The 19,231-nt window shown below is 47.6% G+C and overlaps 1 protein-coding gene across 1 annotated transcript in view; it reads right to left on the reverse strand.

The window, feature by feature from the left end:
- RENBP (renin binding protein) overlaps positions 1–8,184 on the reverse strand; it is a 45,505-nt gene extending 37,321 nt beyond the window's left edge. The window contains exon 1 of the mRNA XM_063936306.1: positions 7,849–8,184. Within this exon, the coding sequence (XP_063792376.1) occupies positions 7,849–7,985 (137 nt within the window). The 5' untranslated portion in view covers positions 7,986–8,184. The remainder of the gene's footprint in view (positions 1–7,848) is intronic.
- Between the last annotated feature and the right edge of the window lie 11,047 nt (positions 8,185–19,231).

Consider the following 19,231-nt stretch of genomic DNA (forward strand, 5'->3'; position numbering starts at 1 on the left):
AGACAGACATGCAAGAGCTCTGTCAGCAATTTTCATTCCGGGAGTGGACAACTGGGAAGCAGACTTCCTCAGCAGACACGATCTCCATCCAGGAGAGTGGGGCCTCCACCAAGAAGTCTTTGCAGAGGTGACAAGTTTTTGGGGAGTTCCTCAAGTAGACATGATGGCATCTCGTCTAAACAAGAAGCTTCAGAGATATTGTTCCAGGTCGAGAGACCCTCAAGCAATAGCAGTGGATGAACTGGTGACCCAGTGGGTGTTTCGGTCGGTATATGTTTTCCCTCCACTTCCACCGATTCCAAAAGTTCTCAAAATAAGAAGAACAAGAGTTCGAGCAATCTTCATTGCCCCAGACTGGCCAAGGAGGGCTTGGTATCCAGATCTTCAGGAGTTCATAGAAGATCCTCGGCCTCTTCCTCCTCGAGAGGACCTACTACAGCAGGGTCCGTGTGTGTATCAAGACTTACCGCGGCTACGTTTGACGGCATGGTTGTTGAGCGCCGGATCCTAGCCCGAAAGGGTATTCCCAAGGAAGTCATCCCCACTCTTATTCAGGCCAGGAAAGGAGTAACGTCTAAACATTACCACCGTATTTGGAGAAAATGTGTGTCTTGGTGTGAATCCAATAAGGCTCCAACGGAAGAGTTTGAGTTGGGACGTTTTCTCCATTTTCTGCAGGCTGGTGTGGATGCGGGCCTTAGATTGGGGTCAAGGTCCAGATTTCGGCCTTATCAGTTTCTTTCAAAAACAATTGGCCTCCTTTCCAGAAGTTTAGACCTTCGTGAAAGGGGTTCTGCACATCCAGCCTCCATTTATGCCTCCAGTGGCACCATGGGACCTTAATGTGGTGTTGCAGTTCTTTCAATCGGATTGGTTTGAATCTCTGCAGGAGACAGAATTGATGTTTCTCACTTGGAAAGTGGTGATGCTTTTGGCCTTGGCATCCGCAAGGCGGGTGTCTGAGTTGGGGGCCTTGTCTCACAAGAGCCCTTACCTGATCTTCCATGAAGATAGGGCAGAGTTGAGATCTCGCCAACATTTTCTTCCAAAGGTGGTTTCATTTTTCCACATAAACCAACCTATTGTGGTGCCAGTGGCTACTAACACTTTCACTGAGTCAAAGTCTCTAGATGTGGCAGGATTGCCAGTACCGAAGTCGGTGAAGGCCCGTACTACTAGGAAAGTGGGCTCATCCTGGGTGGCTGCTCAGGGCATCTCGGCTTTACAACTTTGCAGAGCAGCTACTTGGTCAGGGTCAAACACATTTGCTAAATTTTACAAGTTTGACACTTTGGCCGATGAGGACCTCAAGTTTGGTCAATCGGTGCTGCAGGGTCATCCACACTCTCCCTCCTGTACTGGAGCTTTGGTATAACCCCATGGTACTGAAGTGGACCCCAGCATCCTCTAGGACGTATGAGAAAACATGATTTTAATACCTACCGGTAAATCCTTTTCTCCTAGTCCGTAGAGGATGCTGGGCACCCGACCCAGTGCGTACTTTACCTGCAGTTGTGCTACATTTGTTTTGAGCATGTAAATGATACATGCCTGTTGGCGCGTGTTATGTTGAATGCCATGTTGTGCGGCATGGTTGAGGTGTGAGCTGGTATGAATCTCACCATTAGTATAAAAGTAAATCCTTTCCTCGTTTGGTGGCAGGGAAGGGGTGGCGTTGTCCTCCATTTTCCAAAACAGAGACGTATCACCTCCGTTTCGGGGGAGTGATGAAATCCTGGCCTCTTTGTTGGATCTGCGGCGGCCACATTGGCCATGCAGCCAGCTGCTGGCGTCACAGATGATCCAGCTTGGATCTGTAATGCAGCAGGAGGCGTGACGCCCCCTGCTGCATTACCATATTAGAGCTATCGCTGCTGCTGCTTCCGTGTAAGCTGCAGCCATAGCAACTCCAACCACATCTCAATCAGGCCCAGTGGCTTCTGCCAGGTTTTATTCTTGCAGTCACTGGTGCCAAACTCTATGGACAAACAGTGACTCTGTGCACAGTTTAGGGATTTCCATTGAATGGTTCATCAATCATCATCATCCTTTATTTATACGGTGCTACAAGGGGCACAGCATTCCTCAATGGGAGTATAATAGAAACACATGGTGTTAGCAGTGTGATGGTGTGGGGATGCTCTGCTGCTTCAGGACCTGGGCGACTTGCTATAAATGATGAGATCATGAGTTCTGCTCTCCACCAGAAAAACCTGGGGGAGAATGTCCGTTTATCAGCCCCTCATCTGACGCTAAAGCGCAACTGGGTTCTACAGTAAGAGAACGACCCGAAGCACAAAAGCAAGTCTACCTGGGGATGGCTCAAAAGAAACAAAATTAAGGTTTTGGAGTAGCCTAGTCAACTCAGCTGCTGTGCCAGGACATTAAACAGGCAGCTCCTCCCGGAAAACCCTCCAATGTGGCTGAATTAAAGCAATTCTGCCAAAACTCCTGCGCAGTGATGTGAAATCCAAATAAGTGGGTCACCTGTTGCAAAGGTATTGACCTTCCCCTCTGTCCCTCTAAACTTATGGCCCCCATACATCTGCGATATACTGGGGCAGTCCCCCGACGGCCAGATTGGGATATCGGGAATATTAAATAAATGTAAAAATCCCAATCCTGACCAGTTTAAGTAGGGATCGGGGAATTGGGCATTTTTAACACAGTTAATTTGCCTAATCCCCCGATGGATTGTCGATCATCTATGGTCAGCAGGCCAGCGTTACTGGCAGGATCGGGAAATCGCTGCATAGATGTACGGGGGCCATTCGTTTCAGGACAATGAGTGCCAGTTATCAGAGAAGCTACTATGAAGCCAACTGTGGCAAAAGAACACGCTACAGACATCAGCGAGGAAATATAATGTGTGTGGGTCAACCGTCTCCAAGACATTCCCCTTTATGGAAGAGAAGGGATGAAAGAAGTTTGGCTTCTTACCTGCAGAACATTTGGCGTAACTGGTTAGCAATACTGCCGCACAGAACTGAGATCTTGGATTCGATTCCCACCAAGGCCCTGTGTGGAGCTTGTATGTTCTCACGGTTTTTGCCTGGGCTTCCTCCCACAGTCATACTGGTAGGTTAATTGAATCCTAGCAAAAGAGTTACCCCTAGTGTTCTGCGGAATATATGTATGCTACGTAAATAGCCGTTAGAAAATAAATACTATCAAACTCTGTGCACCAGCCAAGCAGGGCTGCCATCAGAAATTGTGGGGCCCTGGACTAAAAAAAAAAAAAGAAAAAAAAAAAGAGAAGATTCTGCCGTACTGCTCCACCCCTATCTGATGTCATACATTGTGATGTTACATATAGGTGGAGCATTGCGGAACTACAGGAACGGTTCAGAGAACTGATGTGCAGGGAAGGCTTCTTTTAAGAAGTTCTCCCTGTGCATGAGCCCGCTGTTTCACAGGGATCAGTACTAAATCCCGCTGGACGGGATCCCGGCGGTTGAAATACCGACGCCGGAATCCCGACCACACAATCCAGACAGGGGTGGCGAGCGGAACGCGGCCCCTTGCGGGCTTGCTACACTCGGCACACTATTATATTCTCCCTCTATGGGTGTCGTGGACACCCACAGAGGGAGAATATGTCGGGATTTTGCTGGTCGGGATTCCGGCGTCGGTATTTCGACCGCCGGGATCTTGACCGCCTCCCGTTTCACAGGCTGGTGCAGCTTTCCAGGTATTGGTGGTAAGAGCCAGGGGTGGGCCCCCCTCTCTGTAATGGCCCGGGACACCAGTCCCCACCGGTCCCCCCCGATGGCTGCCCTGCAGCCAAGTAACACCGCTCCCACACTATGACGTACGGCACTGGTAGCATTATTTTACAGGGTTACTTTTCACTGGCAGGCGCGGACAGTGTTTAGGAGCAATGGTAAGAGACTGGTGCACACGACAAACAATTCTGGACAAAAACCTTCTACCCTCTCCCAAGAAATCCAAGTGGAGACAGAAGTTTGTCTTTCAGCAGGACAATGAGTAAAGCACACAGCAGGAGTCATACACTTCAGTGGCTTCAAATGAATAAAATGGAAGTTAATGAGTAGCTCAGTCAGCGTCCTGCACTTAATCCTCTTGAAAATCTGTGGAAACAACTCCACACCACTGTCCATCACCAAGCCCCTGCTAACCTGACCAAGCTTCAGCAATTGTGCAGGGACGAATTAACAAATAAAGTTCCATCACAGAAAACAGAGACTTATCCTGATAGACTACAGGCTGTGTCCACGGCCGGAAGTGACTCTACTATGTAAGGGGGGGATTAATACCGTACTTACAAGATATTTATTATCAGCAACAAATATTTATGTAGCTCTAGCAATTTCTCTTTAGTACTTTGGATATGTCTCAATATAATTTATTTTCTTGGGGGCAGGGGAGCATTTACCTGCTGCCTGATATGCGGGAGGAGTGAGGTGAAACGCGTCATCAAGCTCTGTTTACGGAGATGGGTAAGGCTTGAAGGTGCGATTGTCTTGTCCATATCAGGACGCTATTCACATCATCAAGACCTGTTCACCTCCAGTATCAGATCATGCAGAAATATAGAGGTTTCAGGAACATCAGGAATCATCGGTGCTGCTCTGCCAAGCAGCCTTCTTTTTTAGTCTTACATGTATAATATGTTGAGTCTATTGTACAGTTGCAATGTGCAGTATCACTATCAACTCAGACGTGTAATGTATGCTACGTTTCCCCCCACCCCCCCCCCCTTCTTATGCTATGTATTCCCCCTTCATATTGCTGCTTGGCGATGCATTGTACCACAAAGTATTCCTAGTGTACGCGAGTACACCTGCCCAATAAAGCGGATTCTGAATGCCCATAACTACTTTGTTGGTTTCAAGGTCACATTAATGGTGGGAAATGGTCCAATGTGACTAATCTCGATTTCAGTCTTTACGCACATGTCACTATGAGTGTATACAGAGTGACAGCTGGGGTGACTCGGCCACGCAGAGTGTCTTTCGCTCAAAATGTCCATCTTATTCGCACAAGCAACTGGAAGCGACAAACCTACTCTGCTAGATTACACTGATCAATGTGATGTGTGACATTTGTACATCTGTGTGTGAAGGAGTCTGAATCAGTATGCAATGCACTGCGATGCAGGGTCCGCGCCTTTTTCTTACGCCAAGTACCATTGTTTTGCCTCATCTGTGACTTTGTACGTGTTTAATGCATAATTGCCAACATTTTGTTGCGCCTCTGGCCACTTTGAGGGGTGGGGACAGGTTCTCACGTCATTAGGCCCAGCCACATCAAAATGCGCGAATCACAGGTACTTAAGGGGTGGTGCTAAAATGACAATTTGCATAATTATAGCTCCACCCCCTCCATAGACAACCACAATTACCAGTATTATCTCCCTATCCTTCCCGCTTCACTAGTAAGTGGCCGGATGCGGGAGACCCAGCTACACTTCCTGGGGTGCAGGAGACTACCTAAAAAGCTGTTAAAAAATATTTAATAAGACAAAAGGGCATGGTACATCTGTAGCGGCCCAGTCATTTCGGGATCTTGCTCCGTATAGCATATATAAGTGTAGGAGGACACATCTGTAACTGCATACTCTGAAAAACTCCTGTGCAGATCCTTTCCCCCTTCTACCCAATGTCGGGGGCACCACAACTGGCCAATATGTGCACAGCTCAGCATCGCAGGAAAGATCTGCGGCAAATCGCCAATCACTGAATTCCCAAAAACATTGTGACTTCATATAGACTATTTATATACTTGTTTATTTTAAAATGTATTGTTTCCTTTTAATCAGGAAATTTAGACATACCTCCCAACTTTTGACATGAAAGGGTCGGGAAAAGATGGCGTGGCCTATGATGGGAGGGGCGTGACCTCAGTCAAGTGGGCGTGGCCATGCTCACGGACCCGTCTTTTCGGCAGCATGCCCAGCGCTCCGCCAGCAGCTGGGCAGCCCCCTGCTCCTCTCCCAGAACTGAATAGATGCAGTGTCACTCGCTGCATCTATTCAGAGATCAAGGCCTCCTCCAACTGCCCCCCGCCCAAGGGTGGGACAGCGTCCAAATAGTGGGACTGTCCCGCTGGAATCTGAGCAGTTGAAAGGTATGATTTAGAATAATAATAATAATAATAATAATAATATTATGATCCTTTGTTTATATGGTGCCACAAGGGGTCAGCAGCGCCTTAAAGAGCACATAAACATAATGAACAAAAAAAAAAAAAGTTTTTGGCAATACAAAACATTGCAAGACATGAACAAGGGTTATAACATTGCTGCAGCAGTCACAATACCCAGATAACCATCAGGACGGCAGTACCCAAAGGTAGGCAGTGAGGAGGAGATGGTGGTATAAGTGAGGAAAGAGGGCCCAGATCGCAAGAGCTTACAATCGAAAGAGTCCTACATTTTTACAACAGCATGCAACATGTGCTTGCAGTGGGTGTGGTTCAGTAGGTCAACACGAGTTAGGTCGATCACGTTTGGTTGACATGCATTACGTCGACATGGTCATTTTTTGGTGTCGTTTTCTTCAAAAAGTGATGGGGAACCCCAATTAGTGCACTGTGACCCCTTGCGCTTGGCACAGGTTACTATTCCCAATTGTAGTCCACGTGGATCGTTGAGGATAAAAATGGTTAAAAAAAAAAAGTGTGAAAAACCTCATGTCAACCTAGTGATTATGTCGACCAAATGTGGCCAACCCAATGTAGGTCAACCTAACTCATATCAACCTAATGACCGCCATCCGTTTGCAGTATGGCTCTAAACGTCATTAGTATTAAGCTAATCGGGAGATCGGCCTAATTTATTATGTAGTTCTGAGCGTTTCACAGATAAAACGGTTAAAAAAACATCCATAAACGCATTCCTTTGATTATCCGGTCTAGACCAAAAATCTTGGCCTCGATTTCCAGATAGATATTGAGCAGTGTGGGCATTCTCAATAATCTGCCCATATTTCCGATGTTTCCTTGCTCTAAGGGGGGAATTAAGTTGTTTTTCCCCACAGCCGCCACTAGATGGCAGCCAACGGAACAATTGTTGCTCTGTTGAGGTGCAATTAGCCACAGGGAGACACATTTTAGCTCAGAAATGTGCACCTTTGAATATCGCCCTCCGATCTCCCGTCACTTTAGATGGGAGATCGGGTGCGATGAAACAATTGAATCGCTCTCTAGGTCATCATCCTTGTGGGCGGACATCGGTGAAATCAGTGTGGTATGGCGGAAAATCTGTAGCTTCTAATAACAAATTGCACAGCTATCGAGGCTTTCAATATGAAACATGGGACAGTGTGTACCTAGCTTTAGCCTTCTCCTACAGGCTACAGCGTAGGTCATGGGTCTTCAACCTGCGACCCTCCAGCTGCTGTGGAACTAAACATCCCAGCATGCCCTGCCTCAGTTTTAGCATACCTTAATAGCAAAAAACTGTGGCAGGGCATGCTGGGGGATGTGTAGTTTCACAGCAGCTGGAGGGCCACAGTTGAAGACCCATGACGTAGGTTCTCAAGCTCTGTCCTCAGAACCCCAAACAGGGCATGTTTTCCAGGTCCCCTCAGAGAATCACAAGTGAAATAATTAGCTCCACCTGCGGATCTTTTAAAATGTGCCGGACCGGTGAGTAATGACTACACCTGTGCACCTGCTGGGTAACCTGGAAAACGTGAAATGTATGGGGTTCTGAGGACTGAGTTTGAGAACCACTGTTGTAGAATACATCGTCACTTAATAAATATTTATTTATATCAGTTTACAATCTACTGTATAGCACGTTCAAGCACCAACAACTACTGTACCCCACCATTACGGACCTGTACAATAATCACCCAGGATTACACCTGAGACTACAGTTACCCATATTCCTTGTCCTCAGAGTGCTTTGTCCAGAAGTCCATGACTCTGTCCAGCTCTTTGCTGATCTGGTCTCTCCACTGCTGCAATCGCCTTCTCTCCTCCATCCTGGAACTGGTCTGTATATTCTCACTCATCATTCCCTGCAATGACGCGCTGAACGCAGGACTGTCCTCTGCCCCACTCCCTCTCCCACAACCTATTACTGACAGTATTTAACCCTTCTCCCTGGGATTGTTCGGCTTCTCCCCTTATTTACCACCTGTGTCACACTATGCAAGCCAGTCCTCTATATAAGCTGTTTACTGGCCCCAGTCTGCACACTCAGCAGCTGAGGAAGGAAACCAGCTGTTTGGAGCAGAGTAACAATCAGCTGACTCTGTGTCATGTGATTCATTAATGAAAGTTAATGTACCAGGAGCAGATCTGAGCTCTGCCTCATAAAACAGATGGGGTCTATTCATGAAGCAGTGAAAACGGTGGAGAAGTTGCTCATGGCAACCAATCAGCTGCCCCGTACAATTGTATAGTATTTAAATTATAAATGTTACTTAAATGCTGATTGGTTGCCATGGTTAACTTCTCCACTGGCTCACTTCTCCACCCTTTTCACTGCTTCATGAATAGACCCCAATTATGTCATTGTAATATCTGTTTCTCATACGTCCTAGAGTATGCTGAGGTCCACTTCAGTACCATGGGGTATAGACGGTTCCGCAGGAGCCATGGGCACTTTAAGACTTTTCAAGGGTGTGAACTGGCTCCTCCCTCTATGCCCCTCCTCCAGACCTCAGTTTAGAAAATGTGCCCAGGCAGACTGGATGCACTCCAGGGGAGCTCTACTGAGTTTCTCTGAAAAGACTTATGTTAGGTCTTTTATTTTCAGGGAGAACTGCTGGCAACAGTCTCCCTGCTTCGTGGGACTGAGGGGGCAGAAGTAGGAACCAACTTCCTGAATGGTTTCATGGCTCTGCTTCTGGCTGACAGGACACCATTAGCTCCTGAGGGGAACTGAACGCTAGCTGCGGCTATGTGCTCACTCCCACAGCCCGCCGTCACCCCCCTAACAGAACCAGAAGTCAGAAGACAGGTGAGTGTTAGAAGAAAGAATCTTCAATCAAAGTGACGGCTAAAGGTACCGCACGGCTGGAGGGAGCGCAGCGCGCCATGCTGCCCACACATACACAGGCACTGCAGGGCGCTGGGGCGCCCTGGGCAGCATGTAACCTACCAAACTGGCTAGAATAATGGGCATAAGTTGCTGAGGCACAGTCCTACACCCGCCAGTATAAATATCTGTATCAAATAAGCTGAGGAGAAATGCGCCAATACGGGGGCGGGGCTTCCTCCTCAGTCAGCCAGCACACTGCTCAGCGCCATTTTCTCTCTCCTCAGGCTGCAGAGACAACGCTGGTCCTCCTCCACTGCTGAGTACAAGTATCAGGGTGACAAACAGGGGGGGCACAGTGAAATTTGGTGCTATGTATAGTGTGATAATATCATTATAAAAGCACTGCAGGTCTGCGGGCATTTTTTGTTTCACAGACATTTGGTTACTGGCGCTGGGTTGTGAACTGGCAAATCCTATCTGTGTCCTTCCAACAGATTTTACTGTGGGTCTGTCCCCTATAAGTCCCGGAGTGTCTGTGGTGTGGTTGTGCACGAATGTGACATGTCTGAGGTAGGGAGCTCTTCCCCTGAGGGAGCCATTTTAGGGACACAGAGTTGTAATGTGGTGGCGCTGCCGACACACCACGAGCCTGAATGGGTGAAAGAATTACATGATGGTGTGAATCATATCAGTAAGAGATTGGATAAGTCTGAGTCTCATGCAGCGACACGGACTCTGATTCCTGTGTCGACGATAGTGATTCCAGGGGGATAAATCCTAAATTGGCAAAAAGCATTCAATATATGATTGTTGCTATAAAGGAGGTCTTGGAAGTCACGGAAGCCCCTCCTGTACCTCGGGAAAAGGCATATTTTTTTAAAAAGAAAAGAAAATTAATGTAACTTTCCCTCCTTCTCATGAGCTAAATACTCTTTTTGAGGGAGTTTGGGTAAACCCTGAAAAGAAATTTCAGATTCCCAAAAGGATTCAGGTTGCTTATTCTTTCCCAGCAGAGGACAGGAAAAGATGGGAGTCACCCCCGGTGTTAGACAGTGCTCTGTCAAGATTAACAAAAAAGGTGATTCTCCCTGCACCTGGGACGGCTTCACTAAAGGAGCCGGCAGACCGCAAAATGGAGACTATGTTAAAATCTATTTATGTGGCCAATGGTACGCTGCTCAGTCCCACCATTGCTTGCGCGTGGGTGAGTAGTGCTATTGAAAAATGGTCAGATAACTTGTCATCAGAAATTGACACGATAGATAGAGACGCGATACTCCTAACGTTAGGTCATATCAAAAACGCTGCCGCATACATGCTAGAAGCTATGAAGGATATTGGACTCTTGGGTTCAAAAGCCGCTACCATGGCAGTATCGGCTCGGAGGGCGTTGTGGATTCGCCAGTGGAATGCTGATGCAGATTCCAAAAGAAATATGGAGGCTCTCCCGTATAAAGGTGAGGCCTTGTTTGGAAATGGGCTGGATGCGTTAGTCTCGGCGGCTACCGTAGGTGAGTCGACATTCTTGCCTTATGCTCCTGCAGCGGCGAAAAAGACACATCACTCTCAGATGTAGTCCTTTCGACCCAACAAATACAAAAAGGCCAAAGGTTCCCCCTTCTTTGCAGGTATAGGGAGGGGAAGAGGAAAGAAATCCGCAGCGTCTCCAGGATCCCAGGAGCAGAAGTCAACCCCTGCTTCTGCCAAATTTGCAGCACGTCTGAAGATTTTCAGTCAGATCTGGATTCAATCTGGCCTGGACCCATGGGTCTTACAAATAGTGTCCCATGAATACAGACTGGAGTTTCAAGACATTCCCCCATGCCAATTTTTCAAATCGACCTTGCCAGCTTCTCTTCCAGAAAAAGAGGCAGTAACAATGGCAATTCGAAAATTGTGTCAGGATCAAGTCATTGTCCTGGTACCCTTGTCACAGCAAGGAGAAGGTTTTTATTCAAGCCTCTTCGTAGTTCCGAAGCCGGACGGCTCGGACAGACCAATTTTAAACCTGAAAAATCTGAATCTCTACCTGAAAAGGTTCAAGTTCAAGATGGAATCTCTGAGGGCAGTGATTTCCAGTCTTGAGGAAGGGGACTTCATGGTGTTAGTATGTTAGTAGACATAAAAGATGCTTATTTGCATGTTCCCATTTATCCTCCTCACCAAGCTTATCTGAGATTCGCAGTACAGGATTGCCATTACCAGTTCCAGACGTTGCCGTTCGGACTCTCCACGGCACCAAGGGTATTCACCAAGGTGATGGCAGAGATGGTGGTCCTCCTTCGACAACAAGGAGTTAATATAATTCCTTACCTGGATGATCTCCTGATAAAAGCGAGATCCAGGGAATGGTTGGTGCGGAACATTGCACTCTCTCTATCAGTACTCCAACAACACGGTTGGATCATGAATTTTCCGAAGTCGCAGTTGGAACCGACGACAAGATTGTCCTTTTTAGGGATGATACTGGACACAGAAGTACAGAAAGTATTTCTTCCAGTAGAAAAGGCTCTGGAAATCCAGAGACTGGTCAAACAAGTCCTGAAACCAACAAGAGTGTTGATCCATCAATGCATTCGGTTGTTGGGGAAAATGGTAGCGGCCTACGAGGCCATACAGTTTGGCCGATTCCGTGCCAGAGTATTCCAGTGGGAGCTGTTGGACAAGTGGTCCGGATCCCACCTACACATGCACCGGAAGATAATCCTGTCCTCCAAAGCCAGGATTTCGCTTCTGTGGTGGCTACACTAACCACGGATGCAAGTCTCCGATGTTGGGTAGCAGTCACACAGGGGGAAAGCTTCCAAGGAAAATGGTCAAGTCAGGAAGCCTGCCTTCACATAAACGTTCTGGAATTGTGAGTCATTTACAACGGCCTTCTACAAGCGGTACATCTTCTTCAAGATTAACCCGTGCAGATCCAGTCGGACATGTAACAGCAGTCGCGTACATAAACCGGCAAGGCGGAACGAAAAGCAGAGCGGCAATGGCAGAGGTGACAAAGATCCTCCTCTGGGCAGAAAGACATGCAAGAGCTCTGTCAGCAATTTTCATTCCGGGAGTGGACAACTGTGAAGCAGACTTCCTCAGCAGACACGATCTCCATCCAGGAGAATGGGGCCTGCACCAAGAAGTATTCGCAGAGGTGGCAAGTCTGTGGGGAGTTCCTCAAGTAGACATGATGGCATCTCGTCTCAACAAGAAGCTTCAGAGATATTGTTCCAGGTCGAGAGACCCTCAAGCAATAGCAGTGGATGCACTGGTGACCCAGTGGGTGTTTCGGTCGGTATATGTCTTCCCTCCACTTCCACTGATTCCAAAAGCTCTAAAAATCATAAGAAGAACAAGAGTTCGAGCAATCTTCATTGCCCCAGACTGGCCAAGGAGGGCTTGGTATCCAGATCTTCAGGAGTTGCTCATAGAAGATCCTCGGCCTCTTCCTCCTCACGAGGACGTGCTACAGCAGGGGCCGTGCGTGTATCAAGACTAACTGTGGCTACGTTTGACGGCATGGCTGTTGAGCACCGGATTCTAGTCCGAAAGGGTATTCCCAAGGAAGTCATCCCCACTCTTATTCAGGCCAGGAAAGGAGTAACGTCTAAACATTACCACCGTATTTAGAGAAAATATGTGTCTTGGTGTGAATCCAAGAAGGCTCCTACGGAAGAGTTTGAGTTAGGACGTTTTCTCCATTTTCTGCAGGCTGGTGTGGATGCAGGTCTTAGACTGGGTTCAATAAAGGTTCAGATTTCGGCCTTATCAGTTTTCGTTCAAAAACAATTGGCCTCCCTTCCAGAAGTTCAGACATTCGTGAAAGGGGTTCTGCACATCCAGCCTCCATTTGTGCCTCCTGTGGCACCATGGGACCTTAATGTGGTGTTGCAGTTCCTTCAAGCGAGATGGTTTGAACCTCTACAGGAGATAGAGTTGAAGTTTCTCACTTGGAAAGTGGTGATGCTTTTGGGCTTGGCATCCGCAAGGCGGGTGTCTGAGTTGGGGGCCTTGTCTCACAAGAGCCCTTACCTGATCTTCCATGAAGATAGGGCAGAGTTAAGAACTCGTCAACAATTTCTTCCAAAGGTGGTTTCGTCTTTCCACATAAACCAACCTATTGTGGTGCCAGTGGCTACTGACACTTTCACTGAGTCAAAGTCTCTAGATGTCGTTAGAGCTTTGAAGATTTATGTCGCAAGAACAGCTCGGATAAGGTAAACGGAGGCTCTGTTTGTCCTGTATGCTCCCAACAAGACTGGGTGTCCTGCTTCTAAGCAGACTATTGTGCGCTAGATCAGAGGAACGATTCAGCACGCTCATTCCACAGCAGGATTGCCGGTACCGAAGTCGGTAAATGCCCATTCTACTGGAAAGCTGGGCTCATCCTGGGTGGCTGCCCGGGGCGTCTCGGCTTTACAACTTTGCCGAGCAGCTACTTGGTCAGGGTCAAACACGTTTGCTATGTTTTACAAGTTTGACACCTTGGCCGATGAGGACCTCAAGTTTGGTCAATCGGTGCTGCAGGGTCATCTGCACTCTCCCGCCCGTACTGGAGCTTTGGTATATCCCCATGGTACTGAAGTGGACCCCAGCATCCTCTAGGACGTATGAGAAAATAGGATTTTAATACCTACCGGTAAATCCTTTTCTCCTAGTCCATAGAGGATGCTGGGCACCCGACCCAGTGCGTACTTTACCTGCAGTTGTTAATTTTGTAGTTACACTAATGTTGTGTTACGGTTATTTCAGCATGTTGCTGCATTGTTCATGCCCGTTGGCGTGTGTTATGTTGAATGCCATGTTGTGTGGCATGGTTGAGGTGTGAGCTGGTATGAATCTCACCATTAAATTAAAAGTAAATCCTTTCCTCGAAATGTCCGTCTCCCTGGGCACAGTTCCTATACTGAGGTCTGGAGGAGGGGCATAGAGGGAGGAGCCAGTTCACACCCTTGAAAAGTCTTAAAGTGCCCATGGCTTTTGCGGGACCGTCTATACCCCATGGTACTGAAGTGGACCCCAGCATCCTCTACGGACTAGGAGAAAAGGATTTACCGGTAGGTATTAAAATCCTATTTTTACCAGCGGTGGGGTAATGCTAAACGTGCACATGTCCTGCAGTTTTAAAACATGTAATATTAATAGTACGCCCTGAGAAAATATCAAGAGGCAACGCACAGTTATTAACACGCATGAAGATGAGTATTGAAGAGGAGATAATGCTGTAAATCTGTCCTTTCGATCCTGTGGCCTAAATACAAAAGCTCCTGTGACATTTATCTCACATCGTACCACTGGCGTATTTAGAATGGGTGCACACGGGGCCCTGAGCCCAGGGGGGCCTACACGGAACATGCTGCACCCATTTCTTTCATACTCATCTCAGCAGAGTCCTGTCGTCAGTGGCAGTACACAGAAAATGGCGGCCATTTTCCTGATGTTTTGCACATGCGCAGTAGAGAAATCCCTGGAAAATGTCCGCCATGCCATTTTTTCTGGAGATCTGCACATTCGTATAAAAGTCTGAACGCCTAGTGCTCAGACTCTACAGCGCTGCCGGCTAGAGAGGAAGGGCCCTGATGGAGGAGGCTGCACTGGGGCCTCCTTCTATCTTAAAGTAGCCCCTGTGTCATACTTCTACCCCTTTTCCACTGCAGACCCGGGAAAATTATGAGTCTATAACCCGGCAAATTCACGGGTCCTCGACCTGGGTAAAGAGCAGGGTCGGGACTCGGATTGGACTCTTTTCCACTGCCAAAAATGTGGGGATGATGTGCGTTCACATACAAAAATCCGGAATTTTTATGTCAGTGGAAAAAGGCAGGGCCATCTTAATGTACAGGCACACTGGGCAGTTGCCTATGGCTCCACAATTCTATGGGCCTTAGAACAGGGGCGGGTGGTGGTCACACAATCAGAGCAATTAGACAGCATTCTCTACCTACATCCCAGCCTGCAGCCAGGCAGTGACTATCTGTCAGCATGCTGATTGGTGGAAGCTATTCCCCAATCAGAGTGCTGACAGCCATTCACTGTATGGGAGCATGTGGAGAGACGACACAGAACCGCAGGAAGGGCATTTTATGATTTTTTTTAACTGGTTCCTGTGAATGGGTGGGTAGGGGCCCCAGTGCATTGCTTTGAACAGGGCCAACAATGTTGTCAAGACTGCCCTGGAAAAGGTGGATTGCCGACTTTCTATAACCTTGCGCCTATTTCAGTTGACCACTTCATGGAGGGGGGTGGGAGGTGCCGGGCTCTCAGGTTATTATGTTGCGCTCCGTCATGGCAAAATGCGCAAGTCATGGTCTGTGAGGAAGGGGTGGTGCTAGCATAATTTTTAGCCCCGTTCCCTTTATACGGACTGGTGTGATTCTCATTATTATCCCCCATCCTTAACACTTCACTAGGAGTTGGTAGCGAGCTGAAATGAACTTGTCGCGCCCGTTGGCAGTAACATTAGAATGCTGCCGGCCGCGCAATAGGGGGTGGGAGGGGAAGACGGACATTCGAATCTGGTCCATAGTTGCAGACTATCTGATTGCCCCCCCCCCCCCTTCCCTCCTCTGGGAGCCAGGTTAGAGTAACGGCTTTGTACAATGGGGACGCTCCCAGAGCTGTGCAGTGAGAAGAACGGGCAATGAACAGACGGACACATCAAGGGATCCAGCCGGCGGCAAGTGCAGACAAGCGCTACAGGTAGGGAGCAGTAAGGAAAGTCCAGTTAGCTTGCTCTGAAGGGACCACATGAGTGCGGCTTGTCACCGCTGGCATAGAACCCCTCACAGCTTTTTACACTCCTCACGGACTTTGTTTTAAATAAATCTCTAAAAGAGCTCTGCAAACATTATGTTAAAACAAAACTTTCTTTCCCCTACAGGTATTGCGTTGTCACATGCACACATAAGTATAACACGCGCTCGGCGCTCCTATATATTACATCATATTCTCTACTGGCATGTCAATATCTCCGGGAAAATGGTGCAGGCCTGAGACATTTTCACAGTGATTTTGGAACGGTGAGTATAGTTTACTGTCTTAGGAGCTCATTGTAAATATACCCCTGCCCCTCTCCAAATCCCCTGGAAAGGCCACATTCAGCTCCCCTCCTCCTCCTTTCCCCTCTTCAGATATCTGCTGGTTCTATAGTGGGATAGTAGTAGTAGTATAGGGATATAGGGGGTCATTCCGAGTTGATTGCTAGCTGCATTCGTTCGCTGTGCAGCGATGAGGCAAAAAAAACGGCATTTCTGCGCACGCGCAACGTACTATTACAAAGAACGATGTAGTTTCACACAAGGTCTAGCGAAGCTTTTCAGTCGCACTGCTGGCCGCAGAGTGATTGACAGGAAGGGGGCGTTTCTGGGTGTCAACTGACCGTTTTCAGGGAGTGTTAGAAAAAACGCAGGCATGCCAGGAAAAACGCAGGCATGGCTGGGCAAACGTAGGGCGTGTTTGTGACGTCAAAATAGGAACTGAACAGTCTGAAGTGATCGCAAGCGCTGAGTAGGTTTTGAGCTACTCTAAAACTGCACAAAAAAACTTTGCAGCCACTCTGCGAACCTTTCGTTCGCACTTCTGCTAAGCTAAAATACACTCCCAGTGGGAGGCGGCATAGCGTTTGCATGGCTGCTAAAAACTGCTAGCGAGCGATCAACTCGGAATGAACCCGATAGATATAGATAGATAGATAGATAGATAGATAGATAGATAGATAGATAGATAGATTTTTTAAATCTGATCCACAGAAAGAGAATTAAAAAATATAATTGTATTTATTTTATTTATGACAAGGGTATAAGATCGATAATGCATTCTACACTTTACATGTATGTAACATACAGTATAGAAAGTAAAAAAACAAACAAAATAAATAAATAAACCTGGTACATACTGTATACAACACTGAACAATGTAGTGTAACCCATAGACATGAACCAGATATACTGATACGTTGCACTCTTCTCACATCTTTAGTAAATGAGCAGCAAAGTCCAGGACCGTAGATGTGCTTGAACCACTGTGATTCCAGTGCATGAGCATTTGGAAGTGTATTGAAGATAAAGGGTTAAACATTGTCACTCTATATACTGCTCGGGGAAGTGCCGGATTTAAGCCATATGCCCACTGCATTCTGCATGTATGTTTTTACCAGTGTTTGTATGCTTTGCTGTAGACTTAAATATGGTAAAGCACCGAAATGGAACAAGTAGTGCCCTGAATAACATCATTCAAAAGCCCAGTGGGTATAAGGGCTATTACACAGACTGTACGGTAGCCTGAATGGACCACCAGGCCCTCTGTGAATAGAAATGAACCATTTTGCCCTGACCTTCACCCCAGTCATGTGACACCACTACAAAATCTGCAATAACACTGTCCCTTTTACTGTCCTGGTTTATCTGGATCCCGGCCCTCTGTGGGATTGGTCAGTGGGGTATTGCATAGAATTTAAATTGGTCTCGGAGTGTTGCACACAATTGTCCCTTTGTTCTGTAGAGTGTATAGAGATTAGCATCGATGCTCATCCTCTCTCCCTGAGGTACAGCTTGTTCTCCTGGCCATGAGTCTTCCTGTCCGTTATGCCCCACAAACCACAAGGTGGAGCTGCAGACAGCCTGCAGCGCAAAGCGGCCTGAATGGATCTGGGGTCCCTGTGATCCTGTATCCTCAAAGGGAGATTTCAGCTGACAGGAGGCGGGGGGTTCTGCAGATCTCTCGTTGTAGATTTCCGGAGATTCTCCCTCACTCTCAGGAACTCGTGGACGTTGGGCTCGTCACTGTTGGCTGATTTCTGTTCCCTCTGAAAAAATCAAAGATTACAGAGAATTGATTTTTTTGCTTATGTAAGCGTCAGCTGCTCGGCGTCACTGACTACCAAATACAATGTGGATAACTGTAATATGTTTACGTACTGTACAAATCAACACAATCATTTATATTTTGCCGCAAACACCTACAATAGCAGCTCGTAGATACAAGGGGCCTAATTCAGTCACATCTACGATCAGATACACAGACATGCGGGGGGACGCCCAGCACAGGGCTAGTCCGCCCCCCATGTCAGGCCCTACCCTGCCGCACAAGTACTGGAAGAGTAACTCCCTACCAGCGCAGCCCCTGCGTTGCCCGGAACGCGCCCCCTAAACGGCAGCCAAACGCCGCCGGCACGCCCAGCGACTGCCTCTGCCTGTCAATCAGACAGAGGCGATCGCAGGGCTGAGATAGCCATCGGCTGTCTGACATGCGCCGGTGCACTGTGACACCAGCGCATGCGCAGTTCAGACCTGATCGGCTGCTGTGCGAAAACGCACAGCACCGATCAGGTCTGAATTAGGCAAAGGGAGCCTTCACCCACCGCCAAACAAAGGGGGGAATTCAGATCTGATCGCTGCGCTGATAACTTTGCTGTCCTGCGATCAGATAGTTGCCGCCTCCAGGGGGAGTGTAAATTCGACGAGCAAGTGTGCGCTTGCATGTGTACGCCGAGCTGCAAAAATCCACTGTGTGCAGTCTCTGCGCAGCCCCGGACTTACTACTCCAGTGCGATGAGAACAGGCTGATCGGGGCCGGAGCTGACGTCATACACCCTCCCTGGAAACACTTGGGAACGCCTGCATTTTTCCGGACACTTCCAGTAAACGGTTAGTTACCACCCACAAACGGCCTCTTCCTGTCAATCACCTTGCGAACCCCCGTGCGAATGACATTTTTGCACCATCCTGTTGTTGATCAGCAATGTCTGTTGTTGTTTGCCGATGTGCGTGCACATTGCGGTGCATATGCATGCGCAGTCTATTGCAGTTCACCCGCTGTGCGGAAAAAAGGTCTGAATCAACCCCAAAGTGCATAAATAGAATAAAAAGTTGTATCACAGTGGCGCTAATGCAGATAGCATAAAGGTACCACCAACTCTTACTCTTTTGTATAGTTGGTAGTTCAACACAGTTCACAATATGGCACTGTTTCCCCTCCTTCTTTTGGGTACCACAGCATGACAGGAAGATCCTTGATAGTCAGCACAGATACTCTGTACCCATTTCATCCTAATATCAGTGTAATAGCTCTTAAAGGACAGTAGAAAAGATCGCCACAATAATAGTGCAACACCTTCATAAAAAACATCTGGCTGCCTCAGACGGGTTTTTTATGGCCGGCATGAACAATACATGGATCTGTTCCTTCACTGCATATCATATTACACGTGTTTCAGTCACCTGTATGTGTCTCATTTTTTTGTATGGTTTATCTCACACCTATCACACCCACCTTTGTGGTGCACCC

This window comes from Pseudophryne corroboree, chromosome 8 (genome assembly GCF_028390025.1).
Source record: "Pseudophryne corroboree isolate aPseCor3 chromosome 8, aPseCor3.hap2, whole genome shotgun sequence".
Classification (NCBI taxonomy): Eukaryota; Metazoa; Chordata; class Amphibia; order Anura; family Myobatrachidae; genus Pseudophryne; species Pseudophryne corroboree.